General features: G+C 39.9%; 2 protein-coding genes across 2 annotated transcripts in view; one reads left to right on the top strand and one right to left on the bottom strand.

The window, feature by feature from the left end:
- The window catches only part of LOC134801033 (uncharacterized), a 338,387-nt gene that overhangs the window by 250,471 nt on the left and 70,539 nt on the right, over positions 1-17,377 (top strand). The gene's annotated exons all lie outside the window — the stretch shown is intronic.
- Positions 5,186-17,377, bottom strand: part of LOC134801315 (uncharacterized) — a 45,032-nt gene continuing 32,840 nt past the window's right edge. The window contains exons 10-14 of the mRNA XM_063773857.1: positions 10,206-10,354; positions 8,200-8,356; positions 7,865-7,964; positions 6,763-6,873; positions 5,186-6,561 (exon numbers count right to left, since the gene is read on the bottom strand). Coding sequence (XP_063629927.1) covers positions 6,268-6,561; positions 6,763-6,873; positions 7,865-7,964; positions 8,200-8,356; positions 10,206-10,354 — 811 coding nt within the window. The 3' untranslated portion in view covers positions 5,186-6,267. The remainder of the gene's footprint in view (positions 6,562-6,762; positions 6,874-7,864; positions 7,965-8,199; positions 8,357-10,205; positions 10,355-17,377) is intronic.

Genomic DNA, 17,377 nt, shown 5'->3' with positions numbered 1-17,377 from the left:
GTCGCCTTCGCCGATTGGTTATAAGTTATAACGTCAGTCAAGTCTAGGTTTTGGCGGGTAGATTGGATTCCATGATTCGAAATGTGACACTTGTTTTTTTTTTATTGTTGTCGGGCACTGAGTAGGAAATGTTTTAGCATTACGATAAATGTGAATCCTAGAAACTGCAGTTCGGTTAGTCTGTTATTCATAATTGTTTTGGAATGCGCCTAATTAAAATTGATCTTATCATTGCTTTAATCCATAGGTATATTTGCATAGTTTAATTAAGTTTCATATTAATAAATAAATTAAAAATATTAATCGCTTTATCAGCATCCCCAATTAGAAATTTGTACCTATATCATGGTTCTTGATAAGTGATAGATAGCCATAATAAATCTGGACACCACAGACGGATGCTTCGTCATACGATTAATTAATCGATAATATGGCTGATTGATGATAAACATCAGTTATAGCGCCATTCGACTTTTTTTTAACGTTAACTCGTGATTGAAAAAAAGGGTGTTTGACCGTAAGTGCGTGTATCTGTTTGTAGCACCGTAGCTCTTAAACGGGTGAACCGATTTGGATGCGGTTTAATGCTATGTTAAGGCTGCGCAATGAAGTGACTCTATTGGTTCTTAACAGACACTTCCTTCGCTACGCATCCTCGCACATCTCTGGCCGAAACGCAGCCTAAGTTGTCGGCGTCACCTACTAGATATATGGCTAAATGAGTTTTAAGAAGGTTATAAGGTGCAGGGGGACAATTTCGACTGCGAATAATATAAAACATGGAATTATATATATTTTAGTATTCATTATAATAGCTACAATATTATAACAATTAAAACATGGAAGATGTTTCGATTAGTTGAAATTACCCGCGCAGTCGAAATTGCTCCCTGCACCTTATTACATAATTTCTATATTAGTAGCTGTCAAAAAACAAAGTCGAATACCGCTTCTGATATCTATCGTTTAAAACCCTAGCAAAAACACAAGCATTGCCACAATAGAAGTAAGTCAATTTTGTTGATTGTTTTTCGAACAAAAAATAAAATAAATGAACGTAAATGTCATTCAGTCATCTTCGTTTGAAGACAAGCCACCATCCTACGAAGAAGTAATAAGGCAACAACCAACGCTTCGCAGTGAAATATTACCAACAATTGAAAACGTACCTCAAGAGGAACCGAAAGAAGAACAGCGAACGAAAGATAATGGTTGCTGCTCATATCTAGATACAACTTACGAAGATGATCCGTTTTGTTGGTATTTAACCGGAAGATGTTTTGTAGACTGCTGTTTCTCGTGTTGTAATAGTTTAGACAAATGTATTGAATCATTTTATGATGGCTGCGGGAATTGCTGTAGTGGATGCTGTGACAGTGGAAGTGGGGCGGACCAGAACGGAGGCAATGGGAACATTGGGGTGATTTCGAACCCTGTGGTGACTTCGAACACTAGAACAGCTGTGGACCCTGCTGTTGTACCCGACGACGTTGGAAGCGTTAATGAGGATATTGTCGACATTGAAATAGACGAAGGAAATATTAGTGTACCTTCTCTCAGTGATATTGGCTCCATTGGCAGTATAAGCATTGCGGATTGTGGGTGTTTTGATTGTAAATAAATAATAAACTGAATTATGGACTATTCATTAACACATTCAATACCACTAAGTGCTACGGGTTACGCTCGTAGCGCGTAGCCACGGTTTCGTCGTATGTAGCGCGTAGTCGCTACGAACAGTGTACCCGACAGTCGGGTTCTTGGTGTTGAATGTGTTAAATAACATAGGTAATAGTAGGTGAAGGTACTCGCTTCGGATGGTGCCAACCCTTTCGGTAGCCACGCCCATACCACGCCTTTCGAAAGAGCTCGGTCCAATCAGCAACGTTTAGGCACGTTCGGTATATATAAACAGGGGTTTTGTTATACAGTGAACCTTCTGTACGTAGTGCTATTATTTATATTTAACTACACAAACGGGTCTACCGCGATATAATTTCATTGTTTTTGCCTTAAATTCCGACGAGCTGAGTTGCACCAGCTGTGGTCACGGAAAGACCCGTTTGTGTAATTAAATATGTGTACAAAACGCGAGAGTTTAAAGTGTTATACTATTATTTATTCTGTGCTTATACCAGTCGTGGCTCACTCCGCGATTTCGTCGCTTTGCTATAGGTAGCTAAAAGTACATTTGTTCCACCACAATTTTGGGGAAAGCCATAAGCCGCGCGTGGCGCTGTCTCCACCTAGTAGCGGCCATATCTGTGCTGATCGTAACAGACGCGTTTTGTTAGAGAGTGAGTCTTCTGTACCTAGTACTATTATTTATTCTGTGCGAATACTAAACAAGTTTTTGACCCTATAATTTCAATAACAAGACTGGTGATTGAATTGTTTAACTTTATTTGATAAAATGTACATACTAAATCTAATCTATAGTTCTTCGGATATGCTAAAAAGGCAGTTTATCATATAATGCGTTCTTTAACTAAATCCACACTTATTCGAATATATTTTTTTATTAAAAATCATCCACAATTTAAATTTCTTAGTATCTTGTACATTGTGAGAGACCGACGTAATAGTAGTGGCCAATATTTTTTTTTTTCGTATTATGATTATGACACTTAGGTATTGTTCTGACAGACAAAAATACAACAATAAATAACTTAGCGGAAGCATTATTGGCCAATACACTAAATCGCTATGCATATTTTCTGGACTAAAGGTAAATTGAATGTTTGTAATTAAATACAAATAATTCTTGCTAGCGAATCTAAATAATTTTCCAATAAATCCAATCCAACTAAGTGAAAAACTAATTATATTTAATACACATTAATTCACAAAACCTCAGTAAAAATATGTTTCGTCTGGTTCTGACAAAAATATGTATCATAGTGACAAAAAAAGACCAACGAATTATTTAGATTAGACTTGTAGGAATATGAGAAATCAGGTACAGTCATCCCACATTGTTATGCCATTTTGGGTTCTTGCTAATTGGAAATTCTATAGCCTTCTAAGGCCCAAGGTCCTACCTATAGTAATTCTTCAGTTCGATGAAATTTAAATCCCATTCAATTGGAACGGTCGCTTTTGCTTTGTTTCGTTCAATTTCCCAACGCAAAATCAACTCTATTTCCTACACTATAGGTCAAATTTCAGTGGCAAATTTTGGATTTTTCATGGCTGGGCCTTGTTATGCAATTTAGGGTTCTTGCTAAATTGGAAATTCTATAGCGTAAGTATTGAACAACCAATTTAGCTAGGACCCTAAACGGCGCAACAATCGCGAAGCATAATGGTAAAAACAGCAACACTCTTAACTGTCCATCGGTGGACCTTATGCCTTCTGTAATAAGGTTCACTTATGGATAGTTAACAGTCTGGGCGATGGTATAACTGCAGTCTTCTCTCCTCTATTCAATTCTCTTTCATCTTTTACTCCTTCACCCTTTCCTTTCTCACTAATTTTCATACTTGGCAGTGTCGCGGCCCGAAGGGCTGATCCCTCTCACACCAAAAGCTGTAACTGGCCCCAGGTGAGGCCAAACAGCGTAAGTCATGTCAAAAAAATGTATAACTGCAGTAAACTTTGGCTAGTCAAACGAGCTCAAAAAAAAGTTACATAACTCTATTTACTTTTTCCCGTTTTACTCTATATATATTTCACTAGCAATAACTCAAAAGAGAAATGACTATCACTGCTACTGAGATGAATTTATGGCCTAACTAATGTTATACAAAACAAAAATTAGAATAAGTGTGATTTAAAGTGAATAAAGAAACTTCACAGCATTCACTCAAAACAATAGTAACAAAAAAAAACATTTTTATTCTTTACATGTGTCAAACATAATTGTAACTATATACAAAATCCATAGAATTATTTACAAAATTAAACTCAAAAAAGTAACTTAATAATATAAAAGCTGTCGACATATCTTTGTTGGAAATTGAATCTTAATTTGACAGCAATAATAAGATTCATTTTAAACGTCTTTATATTATTAATAAGTATGTTAAAGGAGTCTAGTATAACAACTGAATAGGTACTTTAAAGTCGTAGTTATATTCTTATAATGATTACAATCATCCTTGTTTGATCATTTGAGGTGAATGTAGTTTACAATACTTATTTGTTTTACAAGGGGGCAAAGTTGTTGTTTAACTGCTCGTGCTAATATTGATATAGTTGAATTATCGAGAAGATGGAATTGCATTTGTAGTGGTTGTATGCTGATAGTACAAGAAAATAGAAAATTCAAATATAGAATGCCTGTAAACAAACAATACTACTACATATGCAATTCCACGCTCTCGATGATTCAACTATACCCGAGCAAGCGAAAGATTCCAAAATTGATTGATTCGAAAAATGGAATCTTGAGCGTTGCGAGGGTTAAACAAAATTTGCCCCCGAGTGAAACAAAAATTTTCACCACACCAACCCGAAGCAAATATTAAATGTAACATATCAAACAAAATCAAACCAAATCAAATTCAAATGAATGTTATTAAATATTTTACATCCAAAATCATCATTTAAAAGTTAATTCTACCAGCAAACATAAGAAAACAACTCAAAATTTGCATTTGATTACTTTGCCTCACATGTGAATTACTGATAGCAAAGTGCAACTTTGCTATTCGTTTTTGAAGTGCAAAGTAAGCCTTTCCGAGCTGGTGTGGTGAAAAATTTATTGTATTTTTGATCAATTCGATTTGATCGATTTTATTGTTGTAGTCACATAGAAGTCGACATAATAAAGTATTATTTTGTTAAGTTCACCTCATAATATGTACTTTCCATCCTATTTCTGATTTTATATAGCATTTGGAGCCCATATATATTTATTACGCTCAGGGCCGTCTTAAACTATGCTGGGGCCCCTGGGCACATAAGAATTTGGGGCCCTTTTGGAAAGTAAACAAAAGATAATTAAACTAACATTTTTATACTATGGTCTTCTATTTATTATAGGTAATCAAATATACTGTTACTGTCTGTCCTTCGGGGCCCCCTGAGGATGGGGGCCCTGGGCACGGGCCCCGTGTGCCCTTATGGTAAAGACGGTACTGATTACGCTCATACTGTCTTTTCTCTAGTTATTTAATCCTTGTTTTTATATAAGGGTGGTATTCCTACCTATCCAATTTCATTGTCCAATGTGTAATTGCGTCTCACATTTTGCTTTATTGAGAGAGTGAGACACACTGCCATTGGACAGGTAGAATACCACCCTAAGGCCAATATGAGTGTATAAATAATAAGGTTAAGCAATATTCAACTCAAATGGCGCTACAAGAACACAAATATGCATCAGTCGGCGCTTTGTATTTATAACTATATTACAAGTATTATAACAGCTGTTTTCAGCAGTTTGCAAATTAAAATAAACATTTAGCAAAGTCTACCAAACATAAAACCTGTCAAAAGAATGTCGAATGCTCCATGTAGTGAACATGCTTTTGACAGTATTGTAACATGATTTCATACGATTTTCATTTCTTTTTATACTCTCTTTGATTTTTGTCCAAGTTTCATAGCCTAACAAACACAAACTTATTTCTCTCCGAACTTACCATCTTATAATGACAAACGCGAAAAAATACAACACGCTTTTGACTATCCAAAGTCGTGCCAGATATTTAAAAAAAATCAAAATATATTCCAATTAATCCAGCTTTGATGATTCATTTCAAGACAAATCACATTTCCCGAAAGCGCAATTTAATTTCAACCTTAAAACGGAATGCTAAAGTTGAATTCCTCTTCGCGCGTATGTGGTCGATAAATCGTACTATGCCTGGAAGGGTTAACCCTCATCACTTTCAGGCAATTAGCTTCCTATCCACCAGACATTAGAAAACACCTGCCTAGATTAGGACTAAAGTGGCTTTACGTATAACAAGATAACTATTTACATTTTAACCCGTTGACCGGCAAACACGTCACCTGACCCGCATAGTTACATCCTAATATCAACCTAAGTGCATTCCGACACGGTTCACGATGACGCGCCGCACACGATAGGCGTGACGTTAACCTTTTCGACGCCGTGTCAAACACAAAAGCTGTCACTCGGACGCCACGACACCGAAGTGTCAAAACTGAAATTGAACTTTATGCATATGCACGTAGGTCTGTGTTGCTCTGTGGTCTGTGACTGATTAATCGGTCTTTGGCGTTGAACCTACGGTGCGGATATATCGGTCATTGGCGTCCAAAAGGTTAAGGGTTAAATCCACAAAAGGTTCACATTAGACGGCATCAACTTCACTTTCCACCTTAGCTTTCTTCGCACCAACCTCGTCAGTAGAAAAGCTAACCCTTTTCCTTTTCAGCGCCTTAGGATTCTTATCATCCACACTAAGTCTACTACCTTCAGAATCGCTGGACATGCCGTTGGTAGCATTTTTAATTATAAGTAAGTCCTTCTCGATCTCAGTGAGTTCTCGCGGCTTGATGGGTTTTATTTTTATTTTTGGTTTTTCCTCGACCGGTTTTCGCTTCTTGTATGTGCGCTTGGGTAGTTTAGGTTTGTCTTCCTGTAACTGAGACAACGTAAAGTTATGACGGATGTAGTGCATATTTATTTTCCATCGTATTTTCACGGAAACTTACGAACGTGTTTTGCTATTTCAGTCAGTGTCGGTACAAAAAGTACTGACATTGACTGACCTAGCATGATAAATACGAACGTTTCCGAGAAAATACGATGGAAATTTAATTACAGAATATACTTTTCTTCTTACCTGTTTCGGTTTAGCGCCAATGTAGCCAGAACACCGCTTGGCGCCGCACAGACACCGCTTCTTCTCTATACCCGCGCACTCCAAGTTGTAGTTGAATGTTACTTCGCTATTCTGTAATCCATGTAAAATATGTTTTAGTATGATTAAATTTGGTATTTGACAATGACATAACGTAATCGAATTTAAACTGTTGTGAGACATACTAAAGCTGAGTCCATTTCCAACGACAGCAGCACTACCATTCATTTTACTATGGAAATACAATGACAATAACACCGACGCGTTCGTACTAGTAGTGCAGCTGCGGTCAGAAATGGAATGTTACCCTAACATTGAATAACGCTGCTCGCACTGTTAGAGCTTGAGAAAGGAGACCTAGGCTCTCCGAAACATGTCACGCGAGTGACAAAAAACAAGTGACTCCTAACCGTAAAATTATTCGACATAACGTAACTTCAGCGCGGAACCTTTGATCAATTCAATTCAATATCTTTAATGTCAAAAAACACATGTCAAATATACAATAGGTACACAATAAAATTAAAAATACATAATCCACACAAATTAAAAAGGAATATATACAAATGTCAGAGTACATAATATATACAATGTCATGATCCCTCGAGTCTTAAGCATTAACAACAGGCCAAATATGATCACATGATTTCTGGACGACCCCTGTGGTGAAAATATGATTGTTAAACTATTAGAGAATGACGAGATATTATTGACGCGTAGCATAGGCTGGTCTGCTTAACGCATTCACTGCCAACGTTATCGTAGCGCTACGCTCGTAGCCAATCCCGGCGTTTTCCCGCTTTGTATAGGAAAGCGACTACGAACAGACAACCCGCCGAGCGGGTTTCCGGCACTCAATATGTTAAACACGCTGACTGTACTAGGGCATTTTCATTTAACTAGTACTTTAAAGCGCGACTTAAGTCGTGTTTCAGTAACGTCTAACCGTTACATTCCTGACAAAATGTATGGGATTTGACATTGACCGTCAGTTTTGTAACGGTTGCTAACCGGCCGTTAAAGGTGTTCAATTAAGTGAAAATGCCCACTATCATCTATTCTAAGCGTGAGCTAAGTAACTCACGGCGGGTATGTCGTAGAGCGCGAACAGCCCAACGCGCACGTCGCCGAGCACCGTCCACTTCTGCGTCTCGCAGTTTGGCTCGCAGCAGTGGTTCATGAATCTGCAAAGGCGTTTGAGTGTGTTGATATCCAGTATCTTAAGTTATTTAAGGCACTATGCGAATAAAGTGATACCTCGGACGTTAGCTACTCATTATTTTTCAGGTAAATCGTTAGAAGAACGGAACAGTCATATTTCATCGAGTAGCACTATTATTTCTCATGGTACTCCTCAGGGTTCAATTCTTGGTCTCCTACCGTTTTTACCTGAAAAACATGTTATTTGGAAAGTATTACCTGGCAGCGTTGCCTTTAGGCCCCGCGTCGATCATTCGCTCCTTGTCCAGCGTGAGGAAGTAGAAGTTCTCGTCCCGAATCTCGTGTTTCCGGCACATTCTCCTGCGGAACTCCTCCATGTCGATCAGCTCGCCGACGTACTCGATCACGAATTGACCTGAATAGGGAAGAATATTTTTTTAAATTAAAATGTAAATATCATAAACCATTTTATAAATAGACTTGTCCCGTAAACAAGGACATCGCCAGCCTATGAGCCAGGGCAAGTTGATATAGCCTAACGCCTAAAGGTGGGGAGAAGGGCATACATTATAAGAGACCTACCCCAAGACAAGAAACTTTTGCACCCTCGGGCGACAAATACACCAGAACAGTAGCCAGCCTCGTGTTACTAAGTGACTTATGGTGGTATTCTACCTGTCCAATATGCATTGCGTCTCACTCTCTCATTAAGCAAGATATGAGATGCCAATACACATTGGACCAACATGATGATGATGATTGGACAGATGGAATACCACCCTTATTGACTTCAGTACAGATGTACGTAGTGCATAATTGTTTTCCATCGTATTTTCTCGGAAGCGTTCGTATTTGTCATGTTACTTCAGCCAAGTCAACCTCAGTACTGTTTGTACCGAGACTGACTGAAATAGCAAGACACGTTGTACGTTTCCGTGAAAATACGATGGAAAATAATTATGCACTACATCTGTAACACTATGACTATGAACCACCATATGGCACACATATTGCCAGAGATGACATATCGCTAAGCTCCTTGGATATAAGCCGACACGGCTTCGAACTTGGGGCTTGGAAGTCGGAGCAAGTTACCTTGCTTGATGTCCTGCAGCGTGCGCAGCCCCCAGCCGCGGTGCGGGGTGCGGTAGGGCTGCAGGCGCGGGTAGGCGCGCTTCTCTAACGTGAGTTACCTTGCTTGATGTCCTGCAGCGTGCGCAGCCCCCAGCCGCGGTGCGGGGTGCGGTAGGGCTGCAGGCGCGGGTAGGCGCGCTTCTCTAACGTGAGTTACCTTGCTTGATGTCCTGCAGCGTGCGCAGCCCCCAGCCGCGGTGCGGGGTGCGGTAGGGCTGCAGGCGCGGGTAGGCGCGCTTCTCTAACGTGAGTTACCTTGCTTGATGTCCTGCAGCGTGCGCAGCCCCCAGCCGCGGTGCGGGGTGCGGTAGGGCTGCAGGCGCGGGTAGGCGCGCTTCTCGAACGTGAGTTACCTTGCTTGATGTCCTGCAGCGTGCGCAGCCCCCAGCCGCGGTGCGGGGTGCGGTAGGGCTGCAGGCGCGGGTAGGCGCGCTTCTCTAACGTGAGTTACCTTGCTTGATGTCCTGCAGCGTGCGCAGCCCCCAGCCGCGGTGCGGGGTGCGGTAGGGCTGCAGGCGCGGGTAGGCGCGCTTCTCTAACGTGAGTTACCTTGCTTGATGTCCTGCAGCGTGCGCAGCCCCCAGCCGCGGTGCGGGGTGCGGTAGGGCTGCAGGCGCGGGTAGGCGCGCTTCTCTAACGTGAGTTACCTTGCTTGATGTCCTGCAGCGTGCGCAGCCCCCAGCCGCGGTGCGGGGTGCGGTAGGGCTGCAGGCGCGGGTAGGCGCGCTTCTCTAACGTGAGTTACCTTGCTTGATGTCCTGCAGCGTGCGCAGCCCCCAGCCGCGGTGCGGGGTGCGGTAGGGCTGCAGGCGCGGGTAGGCGCGCTTCTCTAACGTGAGTTACCTTGCTTGATGTCCTGCAGCGTGCGCAGCCCCCAGCCGCGGTGCGGGGTGCGGTAGGGCTGCAGGCGCGGGTAGGCGCGCTTCTCTAACGTGAGTTACCTTGCTTGATGTCCTGCAGCGTGCGCAGCCCCCAGCCGCGGTGCGGTAGGGCTGCAGGCGCGGGTAGGCGCGCTTCTCTAACGTGAGTTACCTTGCTTGATGTCCTGCAGCGTGCGCAGCCCCCAGCCGCGGTGCGGGGTGCGGTAGGGCTGCAGGCGCGGGTAGGCGCGCTTCTCTAACGTGAGTTACCTTGCTTGATGTCCTGCAGCGTGCGCAGCCCCCAGCCGCGGTGCGGGGTGCGGTAGGGCTGCAGGCGCGGGTAGGCGCGCTTCTCGAACGCGCGGTTGCTGCAGCGCTCGCCCGCGCGGCACAGCGGCCCGCACTCCGTTAGCAGCATCCTGGGACAAACAAAACTTAGGGCCACTTGCACCATCTAGAGATGCACAAAACGCTTCACTGAGATGAAAATATTGATTCATATCTTTCGCTCGCGGTGATATATATCACTCTTTCGCTCACTTCGCTCAGTGGATCTGAAGACTATATTGTTCAAGAGTGAGTAGAGGGAAATGTCAATCAATCAGATACACGCAGCCATAAGTGCGACCAAGATGGCGAATCACGCGATACGATCCCGCCATGTTTTCCCGATACCCTCCGACATAGACTAGGAATCCTATGTCACATAGCATAGTAGCGCTATCCTCTCTGCCACAAATATACGGTAGTTTTACTCCATTTTCGATCAAGTGTCTTAGTGTGACACCCAAGTGTCTTTGAACGGACCAATCACGGCACGGAACTCGCTTACCTCGTCCCCCGCACCCCTGTATTTTTGGCAGCATCGGTTTCATGAAATAATTGCACTAAGCTCCGTCTAGAGGATTCCTAGTCTATGCCCTCCGAATTCTTCCGAAGCGCTCCGAAACCTATTCGCATCGTCTCACTCGCTCGTCGCTTGTCACGCTCTGTCGGCTCATTCGAATCATGAGTGGGAAAGAGCGCGCAAGGAACACTGAGATAGATGAGCGACTGAGTGAGTTAAATCATCAGTGAGTTGAAGAGTGAGTTCAATCAAAAAATATAGTTCATTTCAATCACTCACTCGTGAACGACCCATGTAGCACCATCCCACTAACCCGGGGTTACCTGTGGCCTATTTTATAAAGCTACAAGTTACAATTTACAAGCGGAAGTCTCTTTCTAACCCTATGTGTTAGAACGAGACTTCCGCTTGTAAATTGTAACTTGTAGCTTTATAAAATAGGCCACTGGTAACCTAGAATTACCATGGTTACTAGTACAATTTGACACAGGGTTAACAGTTTAACTAGTTGACCCCGGATTATTGGGATGGTGCAAGTGCTTAGGGTAAAACTGAGTAAATAGTATGACTCAAATCAAATTCTCTAAAGGCCAATTGCACCAATCACAAATAGCTGCTTTGTCCAAAATAAAATCTTGGCCCAATAGTCGATCGTTTATCTCCCTCCCTCTTACCTGTTGAGACAGTGCACTGAGAGAAAAAACTAACAAAAACACACTTAGAATTACAAAAATAAAACTTAATCCGGGGACAAGGAGAGTCAACTAATAGGAACAAATTGACTTTTGCAATTTCCATTTAGTAGGAAATACAACTTCTATATTTGTAATTTGAAGTATGCTAGAGTAATTTCAGAAATTTGGTTTTGTTATTCCGAGAGGTGCTTTAGCAATATCGGAGGTGATGACGTCATGGGTGAAAACTAACCGTTTTGTAATTCTAAGCGTGCTTTAGCAATATCGGAGACGATGACGTCATAGGTTTTACTAAACTGTACTGCGATTCCAAGCTAGCTGTTGTTATTCTAGAGATAATGACGTCACAGGCAAAAACTAAACTGTTTGCAATTCCTCCGCCCCTAGCAAACGGGCGCCGCGAGAGCATGTCGCGCGCGTGGTAGCTACCCGTCTCTATTTCTGTCTGTGTGAATAAAAAAGCATTTGGTAGTATATCTCTGTACTAAAGAGGCACTATAAAAGCCTGTCGAGATATTCTACCCATTCCTTTCTTATTCATACAGTCAGAAAGAGACTACTAGTTATTACGCGCGCAACATGCTCTCGCGGCGCACCTGTGCTAGGGAGGTTGGAATTGCAAACAGTTTAGATTTACCTTTGATGTCATTATCACTAGAATAACAACAGCTAGCTCGAAGTTGCAGAACAATATATTCCTGTAGACCCCAACTACACAGTAGGTCGCGGGTTAATATGTCCATGGCCCACAATATATCCTAAATTTATTATTTAACTTAAGTATGTTTTAAACAAAGAAGACACGAGACACGCCCGCCCGACATCCGACACAATACTAACTCTAACCAAATGAACGTAGCAAGTAGCTGTGTTGGTATTACAAAACTCGTTTAGTGATTGGTACAACAATGAACATAAACACAACAAGTCTATCTACTAAATACCAGTAAACTTTGTAATGTCGCTATAGTAACAACTGAATTGTTATTTTAAATGGGGTAATGTTAATCCCGCGAACTCGTTTTTTAGATATTACAAAACTATGTAAGTGAGACATTTACTAAAATCATAACTTGAAATCACAGATGCTTTTTTCCAAAAATCACAAACTTTACTAGTAAAAATCGGAGAATTTTAGTAGTAATAAAAATGGATTGTAACAAATACTGAACTTTGTTTAATGCTCCATTTACTAAAGTCTGTTTGCTGAAATTAGATTTAGTATTACTGAGCTGTTTGTAGAAATAAATAAATTTTACAGAAATAGTGAAACTTCCATGATTACTACTAAAACTTCATTTTTTCCCCCAATACAGAACTGTTTATTAATTCCTGGTGGTGATTTTTCTCTCAGTGTGAGAGTAAAGCCCACAAGGATCTGGTTGGTTCGGATCGCAGTCGCACTGCGTAAGCGAGTTAGCATCTACATCTCGTCGAACGACACTGCCGACCGGCTTGCCGACTTTTTACTTTTAATTGTGTGATGCGTGTTACTTAAGTATATATTTTTATTAACTACATATCTATTTGCGAGTTCCTGTAAATGGCTCTATAATTCTATTTAAGACTAGCTGTGCCCGCGGCTCCGCCCGCGTGGAATTCGGTCTGTGTCGGTAAGCGGCTAATTTCTAATCCTAATTTCTCTCCCTCTCCCCTGGAGGCGGAACTTGAAGTAAAGTTGACAGATGGATATGCTAGAGGACTGTATCCACTGTGTCCAGATAAAATATTTTACAATTACCTTATTAATCCCCAAGAGTCTAGGCTCTTAAATAGAATTAGGCTCGGGGGCTAAAGAGCTAAATAGCCTTTTAGCCTTTTAGGCGTCAAGAGATGAGGCGTGCCCTAAAAAAAGAGCTAAAAGGCTCGAGTCCTTTGGATCACTACCTTTATCATATGTTAGAAAGTCATTGAAAACGCGTGCGAATGAGCGCGACAATTTTTCGATGTAAAAAAACGCAATTCGATAGACAGTTGTACACTGAGAGAAAAAACTAACAAAAACACACTTAGAATTACAAAAATAAAACTTAATCCGGGGACAAGGAGAGTCAACTAATAGGAACAAATTGACTTTTGCAATTTCCATTTAGTAGGAAATACAACTTCTATATTTGTAATTTGAAGTATGCTAGAGTAATTTCAGAAATTTGGTTTTGTTATTCCGAGAGGTGCTTTAGCAATATCGGAGGTGATGACGTCATGGGTGAAAACTAACCGTTTTGTAATTCTAAGCGTGCTTTAGCAATATCGGAGACGATGACGTCATAGGTTTTACTAAACTGTACTGCGATTCCAAGCTAGCTGTTGTTATTCTAGAGATAATGACGTCACAGGCAAAAACTAAACTGTTTGCAATTCCTCCGCCCCTAGCAAACGGGCGCCGCGAGAGCATGTCGCGCGCGTGGTAGCTACCCGTCTCTATTTCTGTCTGTATGAATAAAAAAGCATTTGGTAGTATATCTCTGTACTAAAGAGGCACTATAAAAGCCTGTCGAGATATTCTACCCATTCCTTTCTTATTCATACAGTCAGAAAGAGACTAGTAGTTATTACGCGCGCAACATGCTCTCGCGGCGCACCTGTGCTAGGGAGGTTGGAATTGCAAACAGTTTAGATTTACCTTTGATGTCATTATCACTAGAATAACAACAGCTAGCTCGAAGTTGCAGAACAATATATTCCTGTAGACCCCAACTACACAGTAGGTCGCGGGTTAATATGTCCATGGCCCACAATATATCCTAAATTTATTATTTAACTTAAGTATGTTTTAAACAAAGAAGACACGAGACACGCCCGCCCGACATCCGACACAATACTAACTCTAACCAAATGAACGTAGCAAGTAGCTGTGTTGGTATTACAAAACTCGTTTAGTGATTGGTACAACAATGAACATAAACACAACAAGTCTATCTACTAAATACCAGTAAACTTTGTAATGTCGCTATAGTAACAACTGAATTGTTATTTTAAATGGGGTAATGTTATTCCCGCGAACTCGTTTTTTAGATATTACAAAACTATGTAAGTGAGACATTTACTAAAATCATAACTTGAAATCACAGATGCTTTTTTCCAAAAATCACAAACTTTACTAGAGTCTGGCTAGCCAAAAATTGTTGACAGATATTTCGTTGTTGTATCACCAATTGTCTATGATTTAAAAAAAAAGCTAAAAGTCAGTTGTCAATTTATGTCATTAATTCAAATTGTTTGCGGTTTATAAGGGGTTTATTTTAAATTACATTAATAATGTCTATACTGAGTGTGGTTCGCAAACTTTTATTTAAGCTCGTAAATAATTACGACAATGTGCGAAGTCGACGTGTAGCGTTGTATAACGAAAAACTGCAATGTTTACAACTCCTAAACAAATGTAAACAAATTAGGAGGTTGGTGCTCTATAAATATTTTGATACTTAGCATTTAGCATATTTGGCATAGTACTTATGTATTTTTTTGGTGATGGATTAATATTACGGTATTATAGACCTAGGTCTTATTTACACTACATTTCATTTTTCGCCTTGTTACAATGGTATATGGTGAGAAAGTGTTAACATATGTGTTTATCGTTGACTGTACTTTACATAGTGGTAGAAATTATGTGAGCTGACTTTGAGTGCACGTCAACGTATATTTAACTTATATCCTTAGGTAGCTTACGTGTGCACAGAAAATCAAAAATATTTTCTAGTATCAAAACTATATTTCCTACTACACAAAGTGTGACCAGCCCAAGATTTCTTGAATTTCCCGCCAAACATTTGTGTAATATTTCAGTAGCCAGACTCTAGTAAAAATCGGAGAATTTTAGTAGTAATAAAAATGGATTGTACCTAACAAATACTGAACTTTGTTTAATGCTCCATTTACTAAAGTCTGTTTGCTGAAATTAGATTTAGTATTACTGAGCTGTTTGTAGAAATAAATAAATTTTACAGAAATAGTGAAACTTCCATGATTACTACTAAAACTTCATTTTTTCCCCCAGTACAGAACTGTTTATTAATTCCTGGTGGTGATTTTTCTCTCAGTGTACATGTTTACTTTTAGTATGGAAATCAGTCACATCATTATATCACGAAAATTGAATGTCACTTTTATCATATCTTAGAAAGTTATTGAAACCGCGAGCAATGCGAGCGCGAAAATTTTTCGATATAAAAAAACGCAATTGGATAGACGGTTGTACATGTTTACTTTTAGTATGGAAATCAGTCACATTATTATATCACGAAAATTGAATGACACCTTTATCATATGTTAGAAATTGATTGAAAACGCGAGCGAAGCGAGCGCGAAAATTTTTCGATATAAAAAACGCATTTTGATAGACAGTTATACATTTTTACTTTTAGTATGGAAATCAGTCACATCATTTTATCACGAAAATTGACAGTACCGCAGCAGTAACGTTGCAACAGAGTACCTAATGCTGCTGCAGTCGCCACCCGAATGTCACCTTTATCATATCTTAGAAAGTTATTGAAAACGCGAGCGAAGCGAGCGCCAAAATTTTTCGATATAAAAAAACGCAATTTGATGGACAGTTGTACATTTTTACTTTTAGTACGGAAATCAGTCACATCATTTTATCACGAAAATTTACAGTGCCGCAACAGTAACGTTGCAACAGAGTACCTAATGCTGCTGCAGTCGCCACCTGAATGTCACCTTTATCATATCTTAGAAAGTGATTGAAAACGCGAGCGAAGCGAGCGCGAAAATTTATCGATATAAAAAAACGCATTTTGATAGACAGTTGTACATTTTTACTTTTAGTATGGAAATCAGTCACATCATTTTATCACGAAAATTGACAGTGCCGCACCAGTAACGTTGCAACAGATTACCTAATGGTGCTGCAGTCGCCACCCGAATGTCACCTTTATCATATGTTAGGAAGTCATTGAAAACGCGAGCCAAGCGAGCGCGAAAATGTTTTGATATAAAAAACGCATTTTGATAGACAGTTGTACATTTTTACTTTTAGTATGGAAATCAGTCACATCATTTTATCACGAAAATTGACAGTGCCGCAGCAGTAACGTTGCAACAGAGTACCTAATGCTGCTGCAGTCGCCACCCGAATGTCACTTTTATCATATCTTAGAAAGTTATTGAAAACGCGAGCGAAGCGAGCGCGAAAATTTTTAGAATAGAATAGAATAGAATAGAATAGAATAGTTTTTTATTCGTAAACACACAGACAACAGACATACATTTTTCGATATAAAAAACGCATTTTGATAGACAGTTCGGCTGCCCTAAGCAGAAAACAAGTAACTCGAAAATTTTCAAAAACGGTTTTTTTGGATTTTCGGAATCTACAATTTCAGGCGCATCTTTCACCAAAAAAATAATTGTAAAATAATGTGTAGTTTTCAAAATATTCATGTTTTTAAAATCCGAGTATCTTTTTTTGACCCTGAATTCTACGCTAAATTCAAGTATATGTCCCATTTCTACGCTAAAGACAAGTAACTAAACAGAGATACTTGTAATTCATATAGATGACCGAGATACTTGAGTTTAGCGTAGATGTTCGTAAGTGCGATTTAGTTTATTACAATGGTAAAACAAGTATCTCCCAACACAATCTGCGATTTAGGTTAGAAATTAGTTACATACTTATACAAAAGGTACCTTGTTTAAAAACATACATAGAAAACAAATTTTCTTAGCAATATTCCTGTCAAAGATGAATAGTCTGTGAAATTTAAGTTTAAAGAAAAAGTGTTGTTAAAACAATTAAAATTATCTGTATCGTCTACACTGTAGACTCTACAGTAATGAAAACAGAACACTAGAATACGCCAAAGAAAGAGAAAATCATAATTATGCCGTATCCGTGCCAAAGGTTTTGGAAAAAATTAGAAACAAACAACAAC

The sequence above is a fragment of the Cydia splendana genome, chromosome 21, assembly GCF_910591565.1.
Source record: "Cydia splendana chromosome 21, ilCydSple1.2, whole genome shotgun sequence".
In the NCBI taxonomy this organism is placed as follows: Eukaryota; Metazoa; Arthropoda; class Insecta; order Lepidoptera; family Tortricidae; genus Cydia; species Cydia splendana.
The sequence above is the reverse complement of the archived record's forward strand: the minus strand, read 5'-3'. Positions and strand labels throughout refer to the sequence as shown.